The sequence below is a fragment of the Triturus cristatus genome, chromosome 3_2 (assembly GCF_964204655.1).
Source record: "Triturus cristatus chromosome 3_2, aTriCri1.1, whole genome shotgun sequence".
Taxonomy (NCBI): Eukaryota; Metazoa; Chordata; class Amphibia; order Caudata; family Salamandridae; genus Triturus; species Triturus cristatus.
This window is the reverse complement of record NC_140584.1, coordinates 810,304,035-810,321,079: the sequence shown is the minus strand read 5'-3', so window position 1 is coordinate 810,321,079 and position 17,045 is coordinate 810,304,035. Positions and strand designations below refer to the sequence as shown.

General features: G+C 43.5%; 1 protein-coding gene across 2 annotated transcripts in view; it reads left to right on the top strand.

Annotated features, from left to right (window-relative positions):
* Positions 1–17,045, top strand: part of NBEAL1 (neurobeachin like 1) — a 978,461-nt gene that overhangs the window by 160,850 nt on the left and 800,566 nt on the right. For both annotated transcript variants that reach the window (XM_085648956.1, XM_085648955.1), the window contains exon 3: positions 489–580. In XM_085648956.1, the coding sequence (XP_085505082.1) occupies positions 489–580 (92 nt within the window). The remainder of the gene's footprint in view (positions 1–488; positions 581–17,045) is intronic.

Genomic DNA, 17,045 nt, shown 5'->3' with positions numbered 1-17,045 from the left:
AACTCCTGCTGTGTTACAATATTGAAAACACACGTCACTATCCCTGAATATTAGATGTAAACTGATTTAGAATTTGGAGGAGGGCGCCAGTGTACTCTCTGGCTACAGAGGGCTTGAAAGAGCCGAGATTGGATCATAAATTCAAAGCTGTTCCCAACAGGGGTCCCCAAAATACGTTTGGCCAAGGGCCCCCAAAATCCTTAAGATGTCCCTGTCTGGGTATCCAATAAATTTGCTCTGCACAGACTATCAGCCAGACAGTTTGACGCTTTCCTGATAAGTGCCTTGTTCTGAAAACGTCTAGGGAATGTAGCCCTGTTTTAATCTAACATCTATGATTTAGTCATGAGTATGTAGTCCAAGTAAGAGGATTTAGATCCGGTTATCAAATGAAAACTGTTGTTTTACATTGCACTCTCATTTATGCTACATACATGCAACTATTGTAACGTAAAATGCTGATCACTGCCTTTTTACAATTTTTGCAGAGAGACCCAGATTACTTGAAGCTCTGGTTGGACAGCTTTGTGTGCAGCTATGAGCAATTCCTGGATGTGGATTTTGAATCAATGCCTACTAGGTAAGAGAAATAATGCATTCATAATTTTGTTTTGATAATGGCGTAGGAAAAAGAAGCACGCGGCTGCAACCGTTCATGAGTGACACCATTTACCACTGCGGATGCCCTAGAAAACTTTCGTTTTTGGAAAAAATTCCCTGACATAATTATAAACTTTTAAAACAAGTATTCGGAAATAGGGTAAAACATGCAGAGCTGAAGTCAGGTGGGCTCTCTCTCCGCTTTGCTGTCATATCAGGGGGAAAAAAACCTTAAAAGATAGGTCTAGTATATTAAAGGACAGTATAAAGTGACTCCAAAGACTATGACAGAAACTGTTTGGGATGTAAAGCACGCGCTAATGTTTTTTTTCTTTTATTTCCTGTCAGTTACCTTTAAGGTAATATCAAATCCTACTTTGTTTACCATGCAATACAGTTTTCTGTTATTGGCTTTGAATAATTTCACCTTCCTCTCCTCGAGAAAGTATAAAAATGATGTTTAAAAAACACAGGTAGCTTTAGAAATGGGCTGTGTACAGCGTAAGTTAGAATGTTTACTGGTCCGTTTAGAAACCAACCTTCGGCCCTCATTAAAAGTTTCCCAGAATTTCGTTAAGTAATACTGGGGCACCAGAATCTCCGGTTCCGAGGACAAGTCGGCGGCATTTTCCAATTGTTCAGTGCAGTGGGAGATGTCAGTGGGAGGGCCAGTTGGGCCTAGTGGGGCCAGTTGGGGGCTGTGGTTCAGGGTAGGCTTCCTGAATGATAGTGGAGTATTATCTGCCTCCCAGATGCCCCCAGTAATGTGACAGATGAGGAGAGGGGCGGTCATCTATATAGCCCTAGCTTTGCTTTTGGCCTGAGTCTGTTCCTAATCCTTGGGGTGGTGAGAGAGGAACATGAATTGCATGCATTATCTTGCTCTGCCCAGTGCCTGGGGATGCCCTGCCTCTGTATGAGAAAAGGGAGAGAAGGGTCAGAGAGTCCAGTCGCCTGACAGTAACAGTGTTGTATGCTTTCCCCATGGTGCTTCAGGGATGGGCATGGGCAGGCTGTGGACCCTCCTGCAGCTCCTGCAACTATTTCACCAGGTACACATCATCTTCTGGTGAAATTGGGCCTAGTGTCTCTGTACCTGGAATCATCGGGTCCATAATTGTTAATTCAGGATTACCAGGTCTGAAATGAATTCACCTGGTAATGCCTGGCCAAGAGACAGGATTCGTCCCAGAGTTAATGCTCCTAATGGACCTGCTGGAATACCACCACTCCTAATGAGGGCATAAGTAATATGGATAATTGCCACATGAACTGAGATGAGTTAACGTGTAGATGCAGATCTCAGGTCCATCACTAAGCCTGCTGTCTGCTAGTGATAAAGCTGTATGCTGTTACATTCCATATTATTGCTATTGTGAGTTGTTAATTACAGCCTTCTGGCAATGATGTTCTTTGAAGAAAATCCCCAAGCTGCAGAAGTTTGTCTAATAACTCGCTGGTCAGATGAGAAATAGCATATTCTATCCAGCAAGAGAAATTATCCCGAAGACTAATGATATTCTCGTGACTTTTTCAATAGAGGACAACTGATTTTATGTTGATGTTGTATGTATGGAGAAGTATGATCAGGTGTTTGTGTAGCAAAGAAATGCGATGAAGTGAAATGTAGTGGGATTATGACTCTAATCAGAAGTGAATTTTTATGCCAGAAAAAGATGGATTATTTTTAGTTAGAACAAAAAATTGTAATGATGATTACTCGAATGAAGGCACTTTTAAAATGTATAATCTTCCTATTCTAGTTCCTATTACCTTAGCCTGCGTCAAAAAGAAGCAGTTGTTTTGCATTTCTCAACCCAGAATTCTGTTATGGGATACTATTTTGGAGTTACTAAGCTATTTGCTCTGCCCCATTCCTGTGAAAAATGTGTAAAGTTACTTAGAGTATACAAGAACACAGTTTGTTAGAGTACTATTTATATTGGGTAAAGCTAGAGTCCTTAGTTCTTTCGGCATTTGCGGAACCCAGATTCTCACTTTAGATCTAACATTAGCTAAGAACTTTTGTTTTTAATAAGAAAATAAGTATACAATGCATACTTAGTTATAGGGGCTTTCAGGCAGCCCTCTTTATCCATTGGTATGCTGTAGTGTGATTCACATTTTGCTTCTACCGACCACAGCATCGGGAACAGGTTCAGTCCACTTCAGCCATTGCCTTACCTGACTGTGAGTGTTGGCATTCTGGTCTTGCAAAGCGTGCTTATTCTCACAATAAGCACTCCACTTCAGTGCCCAGGATTACTAGTGTAATGTGTTCTTTTGCAGTGAAAATATATATCTTGGCTTTTAGACAGTGCTAGTTTTACTTAGGCGAGGAATCGGTAGCTAAGGAGTAAACAAATTGTTCATTAGGATGATTGAACAGAATGGAGAGCTCAGTTTTTAGGCATTTCTGAAATTACTGGAGCCCATGAAAGTTCCTTTTTCTGGATTATTGCAATATATATTTACTTATGTTTATGTCACCTTTTTAGTGGGGTCGATAGCGAATTTGTGTACTACATAAACTAAATTGGTTGATAGTAATAGAATATGTGAAACGTGGGGCAAAAAACAAAATGTTTAGACAAGGATTTTTTCGATGTTCAATTAGGGCTGGCTACTCATTACAGGCTAATTACAGACAGTTTGCTTAAAACCCTGTATAATCATTTTTTTATTTTTTTTATTTTATGCTTGTGAGATTGGTGACATACATTGCTGTCACCACAAGTCATGATTTGTAAGTCCACCTGTTTATGTATGGATGTGTTTGTCATACCACCTTTGTACTCTGTGAAGCGGTCTTCTCTCATAAGACCAAGAAGATCTTGGGTCAAGTATGTGATCCCCAAAACAGCTTTAATAATTTAATTGGTTTTTGCCTAGATATATTCTTTTATTTGTATGCTATTGCACTGGAAAAATAAGTTATCATGCTTCATTAAAAGAATAAGGATGCTCATCCCATGTTGAACAGTGGAGATCATTAAAAGACAACATTGTCATTAGGCTTTCTTGTAATCAATATGATAATATATCTGTACCTAGCATACTACAGAATGCAAATTATGAATTGGTATGGTCATATCTTCTTTTGAACACATTCTCACGTTCATATTTGTATGCACAAATTATTGCACTATTGCTGCTTTTCTACATTAAAAAAAAAAAAACCCTCCATGATCGGTTATTAAGGTCACCTAATTTTCCTGCCAAGTGTGTTGATAACTTTCATAATTCTTTATCAGGGTTTGAGTTTTCCAGTGGCGGCTGCTCGAATTGCTAAGTGGTGCGGAGGTAGAGAAGAGGATATACAAAAAAGCACGAAAGACAATTAAAAATATAAAATTGTTCCTAACTGCTCCTCCGGCCACCGCCGCCTTGCTCCTCTCTCCCCGATCCTCACCTGTCGGGCATCCACGAACTACTGCACACTGCACAGGCTCCCAGATGCCAATCTAGACGCTGCTCTCATGCTGGGAATGTTATTCCCAGCATGAGAGAAGCGCTGGGATTGGTTTAAGTGGCCTGGTTTGCCGCTCACACAGAGCCTGGGAGTCTGTGCTGTTTCTCCAACTCAGCTGTGCAACCCAGCTTGGATTGGAAAAACTTAAGTGTGAATGTCTGTTTGGCTGGCCTAAGACGGCTGGCCAAACTGACATGTGCATTTACCCTCCTTCTCCTCCCAGTCCCTGCCTTGTTAAGGATTGCCTGGCTCGCCCCGCTGTAGACTCCTGTCGGCTGTCAGACAGAAAAAAAGAAAATGTATATAAAATTGTTTTATTATCATATTTTTTTCTGCTGGCTTTTATCATGGGAGCAACGCTCCTCCACCATTTCGGAGAAGCAGCCGCTGAAGTTTTCCACTAGCTAAACATTTTCGTAAAGTGGGCCGATCCTAGAGTTTTAATGTTCCAGCAGGTCTTTAATGCATAGCATTAGTGTTTGAATTTTGGGAAAAAATTTGGTCTGTTAATGGCCTGGTCACACCTAGCTTTTATTTGTGCCTTTGTAATTAGTGTGGAGGTCCCTCTTAATTTAGGCAGCTGATTCCAAGTTGCGCAGTCACCCTGCCATTTTAAAAACTTAAAATGGGTTGTTTACCTTCACATGCTCCTTTGTAATGAACTGTGTTTCTGCTTGCTCTGGCTTGGCCTAGAGTATGATTGCCTAAATTAACACGTTTCAAACAATGTCTCTAAAAGGGCAACCTGCGGTATTTCATTTCAGGGATTCAACCATGAAGTACTCGCTCCCTCATGAGTACTTCTACTCTACGGCGTAGAGGATTTAACAGGTAGAGACGAGCGAAGGAATCTTATCAGGGGCTGCCTCATCTGTTTGCTCACTTGAACTTGGCTCCAACTTCTCCTTGCCTTTGCTTCCTGAACACTGCTGGCACTAGGCCTCCAAATACTGAATTGCTTCCTCTCTGGAGCGATGCTTGCCCTCTTTAGGTTGCTCTTGCCTCACAGCAGAGTGTTGTGACTGCGAGTTGCAATGACTTGCCGTTCTTTGCCTGTGTAGCAGCCATTGCCACTATACAATCTTCTCTTTCCCCCTCTTCTGGTCGTTTTCAAATACAGCTCAGGCATTCACTGTGCTGCAGATGCTCAGTAGCACTGGTGTTGTCTAGAACTCCTTTTTTTTTTTTTTACACAGTTTGCTTCTCCATAGCATCTGCATTTTTAACTGCTGGAAATTACTGCATAGCTCTGTAAGTCTTCTGAGTTGAAGATGGAAAAGGAACCACACATGTAGGAAGTTTGGTTAGCATCAACAAATGTCTCCAGCCTCTTGATGCAATTTCTATAATTCAAACCCTACAATTAATTATTTGTAGCATGGAGTAGGTGCATTTTCACTTAGCTCTGGATTCTTAATGGTTATGAATTCTCTGTAAAATGATGAAGATGATGATGATTGTCTCAAATCAAAATGGGGAAAAAATGAACAGCCTAATTTATTATAGTGCAGTCCATCTTCCACCCTGACGGACCCAGAGACTGCAATATCTAGAGATCACCGTCGGCCCAGTGGTGATCATTTTACCTTCAGAAGAACTGCTATCACAGCAGTTCCTTAGAAGGTACAAAACGTTTTGTGGACAGCCATCCACCTAATATTTAGTTTTCCAAAAACAAACTCTCAAAGTGTCAGTTTCAGGGGATCTGGTGGTTGTTATTCTAATTTGTCAGTTCGTCATTGCCAAGTTTTCCCTGGCAGTGACAGACAAAAAAAGGACGTCAGACCATCAACACCTAAATAGGGCAGGTGGTGTGATGCTCCGACTCCAATGGCTAACACTGTCAGCCGACTGGATTAAGCTGTCCATTGACTGAGCTAATGAGGGCGCTACCAACAGAAAGCTAACGGTCTGCCTCACTCTTAGAAAGGGTGGGTTGACCGAGAGTTTGGTGGACAGGTTACTCTGTAACGTTTGTGAAGGAGTACCCTGTTTGCTAAAATCTAAATCAGGTCCTCAATGTTAATAAATGCAAGGGGTGGAGCCGGGACAGCCAAGATGTCGGTCCCTTGCATGGTCGCTGCTGCTCATATTCTTGCTTGCAGAGGGAATAGTCCATCTGAGCTTACAGAGGGAGGAGGAGACATTACGGTGTTCCTGGAGGCAATCCAGGACTCCTGTAAGGCCCTTGAATCCAAGATTGGAGAGGTGCAGGTGTTCATTGCCGTCACAGCGAGAGTCTTCGAAGCTGAGAGGTGCCTATCCAGACTAAAAGATGCGGTCCGAGGCCTTAAAATGCAGGGGTCCCATCTGACCTTAAATTCAAAGATCCTTACCGACCGAGCATAAGACTCAAAATATTGAACGGGCAGAAGCAACCTCTGTTTTGTCAGGATCCCGAGGGGGTGGAGGGATCAAAACCCGAAGTGTTCCTGGAACAATGGATTAAATCCTGGATCGACAAAATCTTGCTAACCCCCTGCTTTATCGTTAAACGTACACACAGGTCCCTAGGCCAGAGACCTCCTCCAGGAGTTCTGCCTCACTTTTTGATTGCCAAGATCCTGTACTACCATGACCGGGACACTATCCTGTGCGTAGCTAAGGCTAAAGGGGCAACTTATGTAGCAATCAGAATGCATAATGGTCTTCAAGGACTACACTAGACATGTTCAAGCCCAAAGGAAATTGTATGACTAAGGTAAGCAAAAAATTCGGGCAATGGCACTTTCATACATCCTACTGTTTCTGGCACGTCTGTGAGTAATCCACAAGGGAAAATCACAGTTCTTTGACACCCCTTGACGAGGATTGGCAGTAGCTAAAGAAACAGTGGCCCTTACGCCCGAACCCACAACCACTGGCTGTGGCGAACGGGGCAGCACTGGATCTATCCAAAGAGGTCTCCGGTGCGGGAAGAGGTTCTGAAGAGGATGTTGAGGTTACCAGGAGTCACCAGCTACGTCAGACTCGAAGAATGAGGATCTGTAGCCCTGGTTCCATCGGAGACCAACACCATTGGGAGGGTCTTGCCTTGCGAAGATACTGCCCACTAACTCCATAAGGAGGAGTAGATGTGCAGCTCTGTTTGTTTTACAATATGTTTGAACACCAGCTCCAACGTATCCTCAAAATATCTCTTGGAGGCCGGGACCCTGAGCTGGAGACTCTAGGATTGGGTGTTTTCTAATTGCCTTCTTTCAAGTTGGGGCTAATGTTTGGGCTAATGTTTGGGCTACAGATGCTTCTACAGCAGCGAGGGTAGGGAGGGAGTTGGGGGGGAAGAGGGACTTGGTTAACCTTTTATGTTGTTTTTTGTATTTAGTTCTTTAGACATGCTTTACACCATGACTACACTGTTCCTTTATGCATCCCACAGATCCACCTTACTGCACTCTATGATTAATGGGACCGAAGGGAACTCACGGGGACCAGTGAAAACCCATAATACGCCTCGTTACCTATTACACCTTCTCCTGCATAAACCACAGTGATTAAATTCATAGCCTTGATGTTGAACATGAATGACCTCTTGGACCTCATAAAACGTAGGGAGGTCCTGCAGTTCCTCCACAGACATTCCCCCAGGATGTGATGCTCCAGGAAACTCACTTTATGGGAACCAACTGCGTTTTTCTCCCCAGATATCGATACAGCAGTGTCTACCATGTGGATTTGGCCATGTTTCCAGAGGGACGATGATCCTCCTCCATAACTCCCTGCCAGTGGTGGTCAGTCAGGTTTCCCGTGATGCCCTGGGGAGATATGTGTTGGTGGAAGGTTTGATTGACAGATCCCTCCATACTAGGGAGGTAATACACAAATGCATCTGCAGCACACAGCTCATTATCCCTTATGGACTTCTTTCTGTTGTTGCCAGCTACTGACCCCCCGCACACTTAAGGTTCCGGTATCCTCGGTAGGGGTATTTTGGACCATGCACCAGTCAGGCCCCAGGTGGGGGACGATAGGAAGAAACCCCTGTTCCTCCCAGATTGATCGCTCACCCGAACCCTAAGAATCCAATTGAAATTCTTACTAAGCAGTAACCAAGGATCAGGGGACTCTCCAGGGATGCTAAATGGGTCATGCAAAGCCACTATGGCTGGGAATGTGCGATCACTCCTTAGGAACCAGGCCCGCAGGGCACAGATTCGTATAGCCAACTAGAGTTATCTATCTTACAAATTGAGACCCAAAGCAAGAACAACCTGATAAAACTATTAAGCTGCGTTCTAGTGCTGGAGAGGGCAGACCTTCTGCAAATATGCTCGGATGAAGTCCACCGGTGCTGGGTGGCCTCCAGCAGACGGGTATACAAATGGGGTGATTAGTCAGGCAAAATCTTGCACTGGCTAGCAACCAAATGCTTAGCATCTAGAGTAGTACCTTCTATTTCCAACCCAGATGAAGAACGGGCCATAACTGGCCCTGAAATATCTGCTTTTGCAGCATATTACCGCTCTCTCATTGCTGACAGGGTGCACCCAGAACGGAAGGAACGCACTCCACAACTTGCAGACATCCCTTTGCCTGTGGTGTCTCCCACGGAGAGGGAAGATCTGGCAACCCCTGACTGTGGATGAGATTAATGATGTCCAATCAGACTTAAATCCGGGCAAACTCCCGGACCAGACAAATTCCTGACGGAATATTAATTCACTCTGCTTCAACGCATCCTGTCCCTATCCTGAACATGTACCTCAAGGTGGTTGACTGAGCACATTTCCATTTGGAGATAGTCTTGGCTACCATAGTGGTTCTGTTAAACCCCAGCAAACCTCCTGACCAATGTGCCTCCTACTGGCCTGTTTCCAACATAAATGCAGAGCTCAAACTGTTTAATAAACTGTCAGTGAGATGACTCACCCACTTGCTCAGCTGTCTGGTCCATCCAGAGCAATGTCTGTTTATCCCCTGCCATAGCACCAGACACTGTATCTGAAGAATCCATCTTGCCTTAGCCTGATTCCAGACACTACATTGTGCTACACTGTTAATGTTTCTCGATTTTAAGAAGGCTTTTCACCCGCTGTACTGGACTTTCCTCCACTAGGTGATGGCTAAGATGGGTTAGGGACCTCGGTTCCAGACTTATGTTTACATCCTAAACATCATCCCACAGGTGTGAGTGCGGGTAAATCGGACCCCTGACTTGGGTTCCTGTCCCGCCAAGCTACCAGACAGGCATGCCCCCTATCTCCCGCTTCTTTTCAGCCTGGCAATTGAACCGCTGGTGACATGAATATACTGTGAAGCCTAGGTCTGCTGATGAAGTACTTCTCTTTATCGTCTGGCCCGCAAAAACCAGATTTGTCTCATCTCTATACTTGACACATACAGGTCTGTATTGAGACTGAAGGTGAACTGGCCCAAACCGCTGCTGGTTCCCCTGAAAGGAGAACAGGCCAACAAAACCTGGCACCCTACCCTCCCAATCGGCACCTGGGCTTCTGCTATCTAGAGATTAACATGACATGGGAGGCAGACCTAGCTTGGAGCCTCAATCAGCGACCTCTAACTCGTGCAATTCAGGGGACCTGGACAGATGGTCCAAACTGCCACTTAACTTACTGGACAGTGTGGCCCTGTACAAAATGATGGTCCTCCCAAGCCTGCTATAAGTCCTGCAGAAATTTCCTCTCGTAGCCACTATTGTTGTCTCCTTCCTCATCTTTTAATTCTCGCATCTCAAGGGAGCCAGACATTAGGGTAGTGGCACACATCACCTAAGGAGTCTGGAGACTGAATCACCATGCTGTTTAGCTAGCAAGTGTCTTTTCCCATTATGCCAGTTAATTTTTAGATCTGTTTTTGAAGAAAATTGAAGCTCTTCTGTTTCTTGGGGTTTTGCGGTGCAGAGTCTTAAAGTTCTCCCTGTTCCCTCACAACACCTTCTGTCTGATTCTTGAGTCCTGGGACTCAGTGTCAGGAGCTTGTGGTTTGTGTGGATCACATCTGTATGAAGCGGACTCCCACAAGTAGTGTCCAAGGTGCTTCAGAATCCAGCACCTCATTCTCTACTTCGGTAGCTGTACATCTTGAAATTTGACCCTTCTTAGGACCTCTATGTGCAGGCGGGCGGTTTCCAAGATGTCTTGTCTTCTCTTGAGGGTTCTTTTAATGGATATTTTCATGCATTACAGTGTGTTCATACTTGCTCAGAGGTCAGCAATCAAAATGAGTGTTCGCCCCAAAAACTTGCAAGGAGTTTTATACAATGGAAACCTCCAAAGCATTGCGATCACAAATGGGTATGTCATCGGGATGTTGGTATACACTTTTACTGAGCAGTTGTCTGAATTGTTCTGTCAGTCAACATCATCACATTGGGAGTGGTATTGGGTTTTTGGTTTTCAGTGCAAGTACTAGAGAAGCACCTTAAAACGTCTTCAGGATTTCACAGCAAGAAGGACCCTAACAGCAACAACAGTTCTGGAAATGAACCAAGGCTCATAACCCCTACTCCCCCGCTTCATGGTTGTGTACCTCTTGTGGACATAATACATCTAATAGTTACAGTGAGCCCCTTTGGTGGACAAAATATACACTTCCCCTAACCACTAGAAAGGTATACTTTCTTAATCTAGGCCATTAGATTCCTTGACAGTATGCAACTGGAGGCAGATACCCCGGTGCAGGGGATCTCAGACTTCCAAAGAAAACTCATTAAATGAAACACGAGTAAAGCTAATCATGAAGGACAGCGGCAGTGAGCATCTTCTGGCATACTGTATGTTGAGGCCAGATACTCACATGCCTGTAAGTGGATATTGATCTGCTCTGACTATCCATAGATCACCTATTCTGTTTGGATCAGTCTGGCTTATAATTGTCATTCCTACTCAAGCATTCATCTATCCTGGAATATCCACCAGGGTATTAACGCAGTTAAATACCCTTGAGACCTTTGTGAAGAGTCTACCCAGACTTATGTTTTGTATTTAAGGAGTGAATTGTGATGCTGTAGCTGGTTGGCACATTAACAACCCTGTCTGCCTTCTACCACCCTTTTTGTTTTCGTGCCCTTACGTTTGATCGAAGTACTCACTTTTCATTCTTCAAATGTGAAGCCAGTTCCGTCCACTCTTCAGGGTCCGCATCTTTATTACTGGCCATTGATGGACACCACAGATCCTCCAGTTCTGGGCTCCTCCAATGGAAATATGCAGGTCTCAGCTCCTGACATGGGCCAGGTGTGTTGAGAAGGTATTAGGAGAGCAAGAAAGAGTTTTCTCTGAACGCCATCAAGACATTGCCTAGAGGGCAATTCCTTTGTTCTCATGCCCTTAACCCCTTCAGTGCCCATGACGAGCTGGACTCGTCATGGGCCGCGGTGGCGCTGTGCCCATGACGAGTCCAGCTCGTCATAGACCCCGCCCGCTAATGCAACGGCCGGCACTGGGCGGGGAAAGGGGCGGGCACTGAAGGGGTTAAGATAGACATGCTGATCTCTGTAAATGTGAGTTGTTCTGGCTTTCGTCGTTCCCACAGAAATGAACGACGGTCCTTCATCACTTTATACAAGGATCATGAGTATTTACTTTGGTTTAATGTCTGATCCTTCTAGGACAGTCATGTGTTGTGTTACTACTCAGTAGCCAAGTCGCTTGTCTGACATCCGTGGCATCTACTCCTCCAGATAAGGAGTGTATGGTTATGGACTCCATGAGAAAATATTTTAGAAGAATGCCTCTTCCTTCCATCTGTTACTGGGCAATGCAAATCTCATACTGGTGGGTTACGACTATCTGATTCAAAAAGACAGAAAAGTTTAAGGATCTGCTCTCTGCAGCCTCCCAAGAGGAATTTGAAGGCTGACTAGCTGACAGTGTTAAACATGCTGAACCTTTATGGACATGCTGACACAATTGGGGTGACACAGGGCTTTTCAAGCACAGATTAGCTTGCATGCACTCTACTTCCGTTCTAAATCAAGGAAGCTAATATAAAATACTGGACCTCCCCTCGACAGGAAAGGGTTCTTCTCACTTTTGTGGTGATGGGTAGAACAGAGTTTTTACTTCCAATTCTTGGTGGTAAAGCGGAAGATGGTGGACTTTGTAAAGTTTTAAATGTTACCTTTTGAATCTGTATTTGCCCAAAGAGATTTTCAAAATGATTCCTTCCCCAAAGTTACACCTAAAGCTCGGGGATATGCTCTGCACTCTGGATCGTAGGGAGACCTACTTTCATATCCTGATCTAGACTACTAACTTATGGTATGTTTGAGGTCGGTAGCACCCCGTTGGGGTCACCTAAGCTCCAAATATATCCACCAATATGATACCTGCATAGTTGGCACATTTCTTAGACTTTATGATACACAAGTTTACCCTTCACTATACGACTCGTTGGTGAGAGCTTCTTCCATCCCTTCATCCTCCGAGTTTGCGCTTTACTCCCTTCTGATGGAGTGTGGGTTACCAGCTCGGGTTACACACACAATACCTAATACTCACCTGGGCCCAAAACATTCACACAGATAAGCTAGTAAACCCCGCTGTCTTCCGTTTTGAATTTTACCTGTAATTTGATATTTTACCTTTACCGAGTCTTACCAACTTGACCTCCTTGAAAATTCCATTACTCAATGTATCAGGTTGCTGAGATAGTTTAAGGTAGAAAATGACATTTAACTTTGAACTTATAATAACCACAAACTCAAAAAGTTTTAAAATCCTTTTCTAAATCAAAACATTTTTGTGAGTCAGAATCAAATACAGTTTAGCACCTTCTCTCAAAAGGTAAAATAATGGTCAAATATAGCAAAGTCATAATAATGATCAATGAAGACGGTACCTAGAAAAGAGGAAAGAGAGAGAGAGAGCAGGTACAAAGACAGGTTTCACAGATTTATATTTACCTAAGGTGATAGATCAATCTAATTCCTTAAAGATGGGCCAGATAGAATCTCCCAGGACAGGATGGAGACAGAGGATCGGGCAGATTCGGATCTGGGAAGGTGACCTCTTCTAAGTGCAACGCCAGCGTCACACCCCTCTCTGGCACTACTCTCCTCGGATGTCCCCCTTCCGAAAATTCCCTTCTAGATGATTTAGATTATCGATCAGTATCTCGTTTTCTCAAGCAGAGTTTCTGGCAGCAGTAGGGTCCGAGACTCGGACAGAATCTGTAGCAGCATACGTGTTGGGTCGGTGACGAGTCGGAATGACGGATCTGACAAGTCTGACAAAGTCTCTAGCTAACTTACCTCAATTATACTATTCTGCATTCATGTACCAGCCCCAAAGTTTCAATATTTGTGTTTTCCCCTATTCTGATTGGTCAGGGCGAGGAGGTGAGTTAATCACACCATATTAAAAGTAATACTTTCACTGTGAACTATTGTTCTATGTTTCTTCCCCTTAATTTATTTTCCCATAGCTTTATTCCCACCCGCATTTCACATTATGATCAATACAAGTTATACATTTTATTCAAAATTGTTGCTTTCGTCCGGTTCATGGGTTTACTTTCCCAGGCGTCTTCGTCTAATGTGGCCTTGGCTGTGATTCAAGTGTATCATCCTGGCTTCCGGCAAGTTTCTATGCGCATGCGCACGGATCATGTGGAGTAGGGATTTCAGTCACCCTCCGAGGCCCAAACGTGAACTAATAATAAAGTCCGAAAAAGACATGTTAGAATGTGACAATAAATGATTGATTTCACTGTATACCACTTATCTCTATTCTATCCCCATTTACTTATTTATTCTTTTTGCATTAGTGCTTAGTAGAACTTATAGGTTTAGTTTAAGCTATAGCATGTGTGTTATCATGTGAGTTTCAAGCTGCCATTTTTAAAGCTATTGCGCAGCTGCAAAGTTTTCCGACCAAGCGACAGAAGACATCATACTACGTAGATGCAGTAGATGCATGCGCAGAGTATTTCCCGCGTTTTTGGCGGCCATTTTTAGACACTCGGGTTACTTGCTGGTAATACACATAGGCAAGCGTCCCCTAGATACAGTATTGATGACTGTAATGCAATGTTAGTATTTACAAGACTTGTTGGTTACGTTGTTACATGTTATTTGAGAGGATTGCATACAAGCAAGTTTCTAGAATACGAAACCTTTCTTTATCGATCCCCTCTCTGATAGCATTTAATGCCATCACTAATTTCTACTAAATCTGATGCCAACTTTAGCATATCTCAATTTCTTCTTCAACTCTTTCATTTCTTTCTTTCTCCTCCCTACACTGTAATCCTCTCGTTTGTAAAAGTCTTCTTTTAATTCTTACAATTGTATTTCTTCGAATTTTCTTTTCTTATCTCTTTCATTCATTTCATATTTCTTTCTCCCTTTGCAGCATTTGTGCCGAAACATTATTGGTAATACTAATAGTGAAGAACCGGGATTTAAACCCAGCGGCGCAGGGGACACGCCCAAAGTCTTCGGGTCCACCTGTCTTAGAGTACAGAGACACGGGATTCTTCTGCTGACATCAAAGATCAAATTTATTAGCTGCAGCCAGTAACAGATCCTAGAAGTACAACACAGTGTATGTTCTCAGGAGACTGCTCAAAATCATAGAGCGGAGCATCGTCTTTTCCTGGCTAGCATCAATTACTTACAAATTTGACCAATCCGAGGATGACATTTACAGAGGCATCACATAACGACAAACCCACTTTCAGTTATCCAGCCCATCGCAAATGACAAGGCAAAAATCCAGCATTCTTGCTCGAACAGGCCGGACGGGCCCATCATGAAAGACCTCAACCCAAGTCAATAATTAGGCCATAAGGCCATAAAGGAAGGAGCAGAAACAGATGAGAAGCAAGATAGAGGGGTGTGTGCGCGTGTCATAGAATCAATAATGTCCTGCTCTTTGATCTCTATCTGACCAGCTGCTTAACAAGGAACTGGCTCAACAAGTTTAGCCTCGGGCAACCGGGTCAGTTGACTCAGGTCAAACAGGAGTCAACACGAACTCAAGCTAAGGGGTATGCGTCCCTAGAGGCTTGCTTGGCCACAGTCATCCTGTAGTCATTAGCCTATGTGAGGGCAACCACAAAATGGGGGTTATGCACAAAATGAAACCCAAGGGTTCAGACTAGATCGTCAAATACACAGTGAATCCATCGGTGTAGCGTGACGAAACACTCATGCATACCGCACTTGTCATTCGCGGTTCGCTGATACCCAAAATCATCACGATACGACAACCTTCATTGAACGGGTTCAGAATTCACGGAACCACAATAGTGTTATTCCCATTATGGGCAGTATTATATTGCCTAGAATACCATTACCTGAATGAATGAATGAAATGAATGAATGAAAAGACATTTCTAGAGCGCATGGCTACCCGGAGGCATCCCAGCGCTAGTACATACCACTCCAAGTTTGAAGGATTTATGGAAATAAGAAGGTCTTTAAAAGCATACGGAAGATAAGGTAGTTTGGTTCACAGCGAATCCACAAAGGTAAGTTGTTCCACAGTTTTGCAGCATTGTACGTGAAGCGGTGACCGCCGCTTCGTGCTTTTTTTATTATTGGGACTGCTGCTAACTGCTTGTTGTCAGATCTAAGTGACCTGGAAGGGCGGTAAGACTGAATGAGGGATCTGAAAATGGGTGGTCCTTTGCCTAATAAGGCCTTGTGAGTGATACACATCGCCTTGAAATTAACTCTTTCATGAATCGGCAGCCAATGTAGCGCAGTAAGCGAGGGTTTGGCTGAAGTACGTTTTGAAGAATTAGTGAGTAGCCACGCTGCACAGTTCTGCACAATCTGCAACTTTTTAATAGTAGAAAGGGGGGCTCCTAGATATAGAGCATTAGCGTAATCAAGGCGAGACCAGATTAATGCTTGTACCAATACTCTTCTAGCAGGAGACGGAAGCAGGGGGAGGATCTTTCTAAGCATTCTTAATGTTCCATAACAGCAGGCTGCTACCTTGCGTGCTTGCTCTTTAAAGTCTAAATTGTTATCTACCCACACGCCCAGACTCTTGATTTGGGCTTTGGCAGAGGGGGGTGGGCCAAGACAATTAGGCCAGGAGGAGGCTATTCTCCGTGTGGTATCATTACCCAGGAGCATCAGTTCGATCTTTCCTCCATTAAGATTCAGGTAGGAATTGTCCATCCACCACGAGACTTTTTCCAGGCATAGTGCCAAACCTGGGGCTGAGTTGTCTTCTTGACTGAGTGGCACCACTAGCTGTGTGTCATCAGCATACGTGACGATCTAAATGCCGAAGGGTATTACTATTTCCGCCAAGGAGCTCATATAAACGTTAAATAGAGTGGGGCTCAGGGACAAGCCCTGAGGCACCCCACATCTAAGAGGCATTGGCTTTAAGGTAGATTCTTTTTCAAAGACTACAAAAGAGCGGACTTCTAAGAAGGATTGTAGCCAATTTAATGCGGAGCCCACAATTCCAACCTTTCTGAGCCTATGTTAGAAAACCAACTACCTTAACTAGAAATGCTATTTGTCAAATTTTTCCGTACAGTTTCAACTTCCAGGAGTTTCACCTCTTCTAATTTCGTAATATTTTTAATGTATCTTCCAATTTCAACACTCTTATTTGGAATATATGTGCAACAATGTTGCGTTTTCAATAATTTTCAGACTCCACCCTCTTTTGCCAATAGTATGTCAAGAGCAAGTCGATTTTGCATAACCATAGATCTGACCGCAACTAATTCAGTGTTGATCATCAAGAATCCTCCAGCAGTGTCAGTAGACAACCGATCAACTACTGTAGAATACTGACAAATTTTCCGTGAATTTAGAAGAACTCCCACTGAAGGTATCAATGCACCAAAAATGTCACCCACAATTTCTGAAAAACAAGCTCTTTTTACACGTTTTAGTTCATTATTGTCTTCATTGCTTCCAGTGATTCTCTTTATATGATAAACTTTAGGGAATACTATTCCAAAATAGCAACTGCCATACCAGTGGTCAGGCAGCCTAAAATAGGCTTTATTGCCACACACATAATAGATTCCAGGA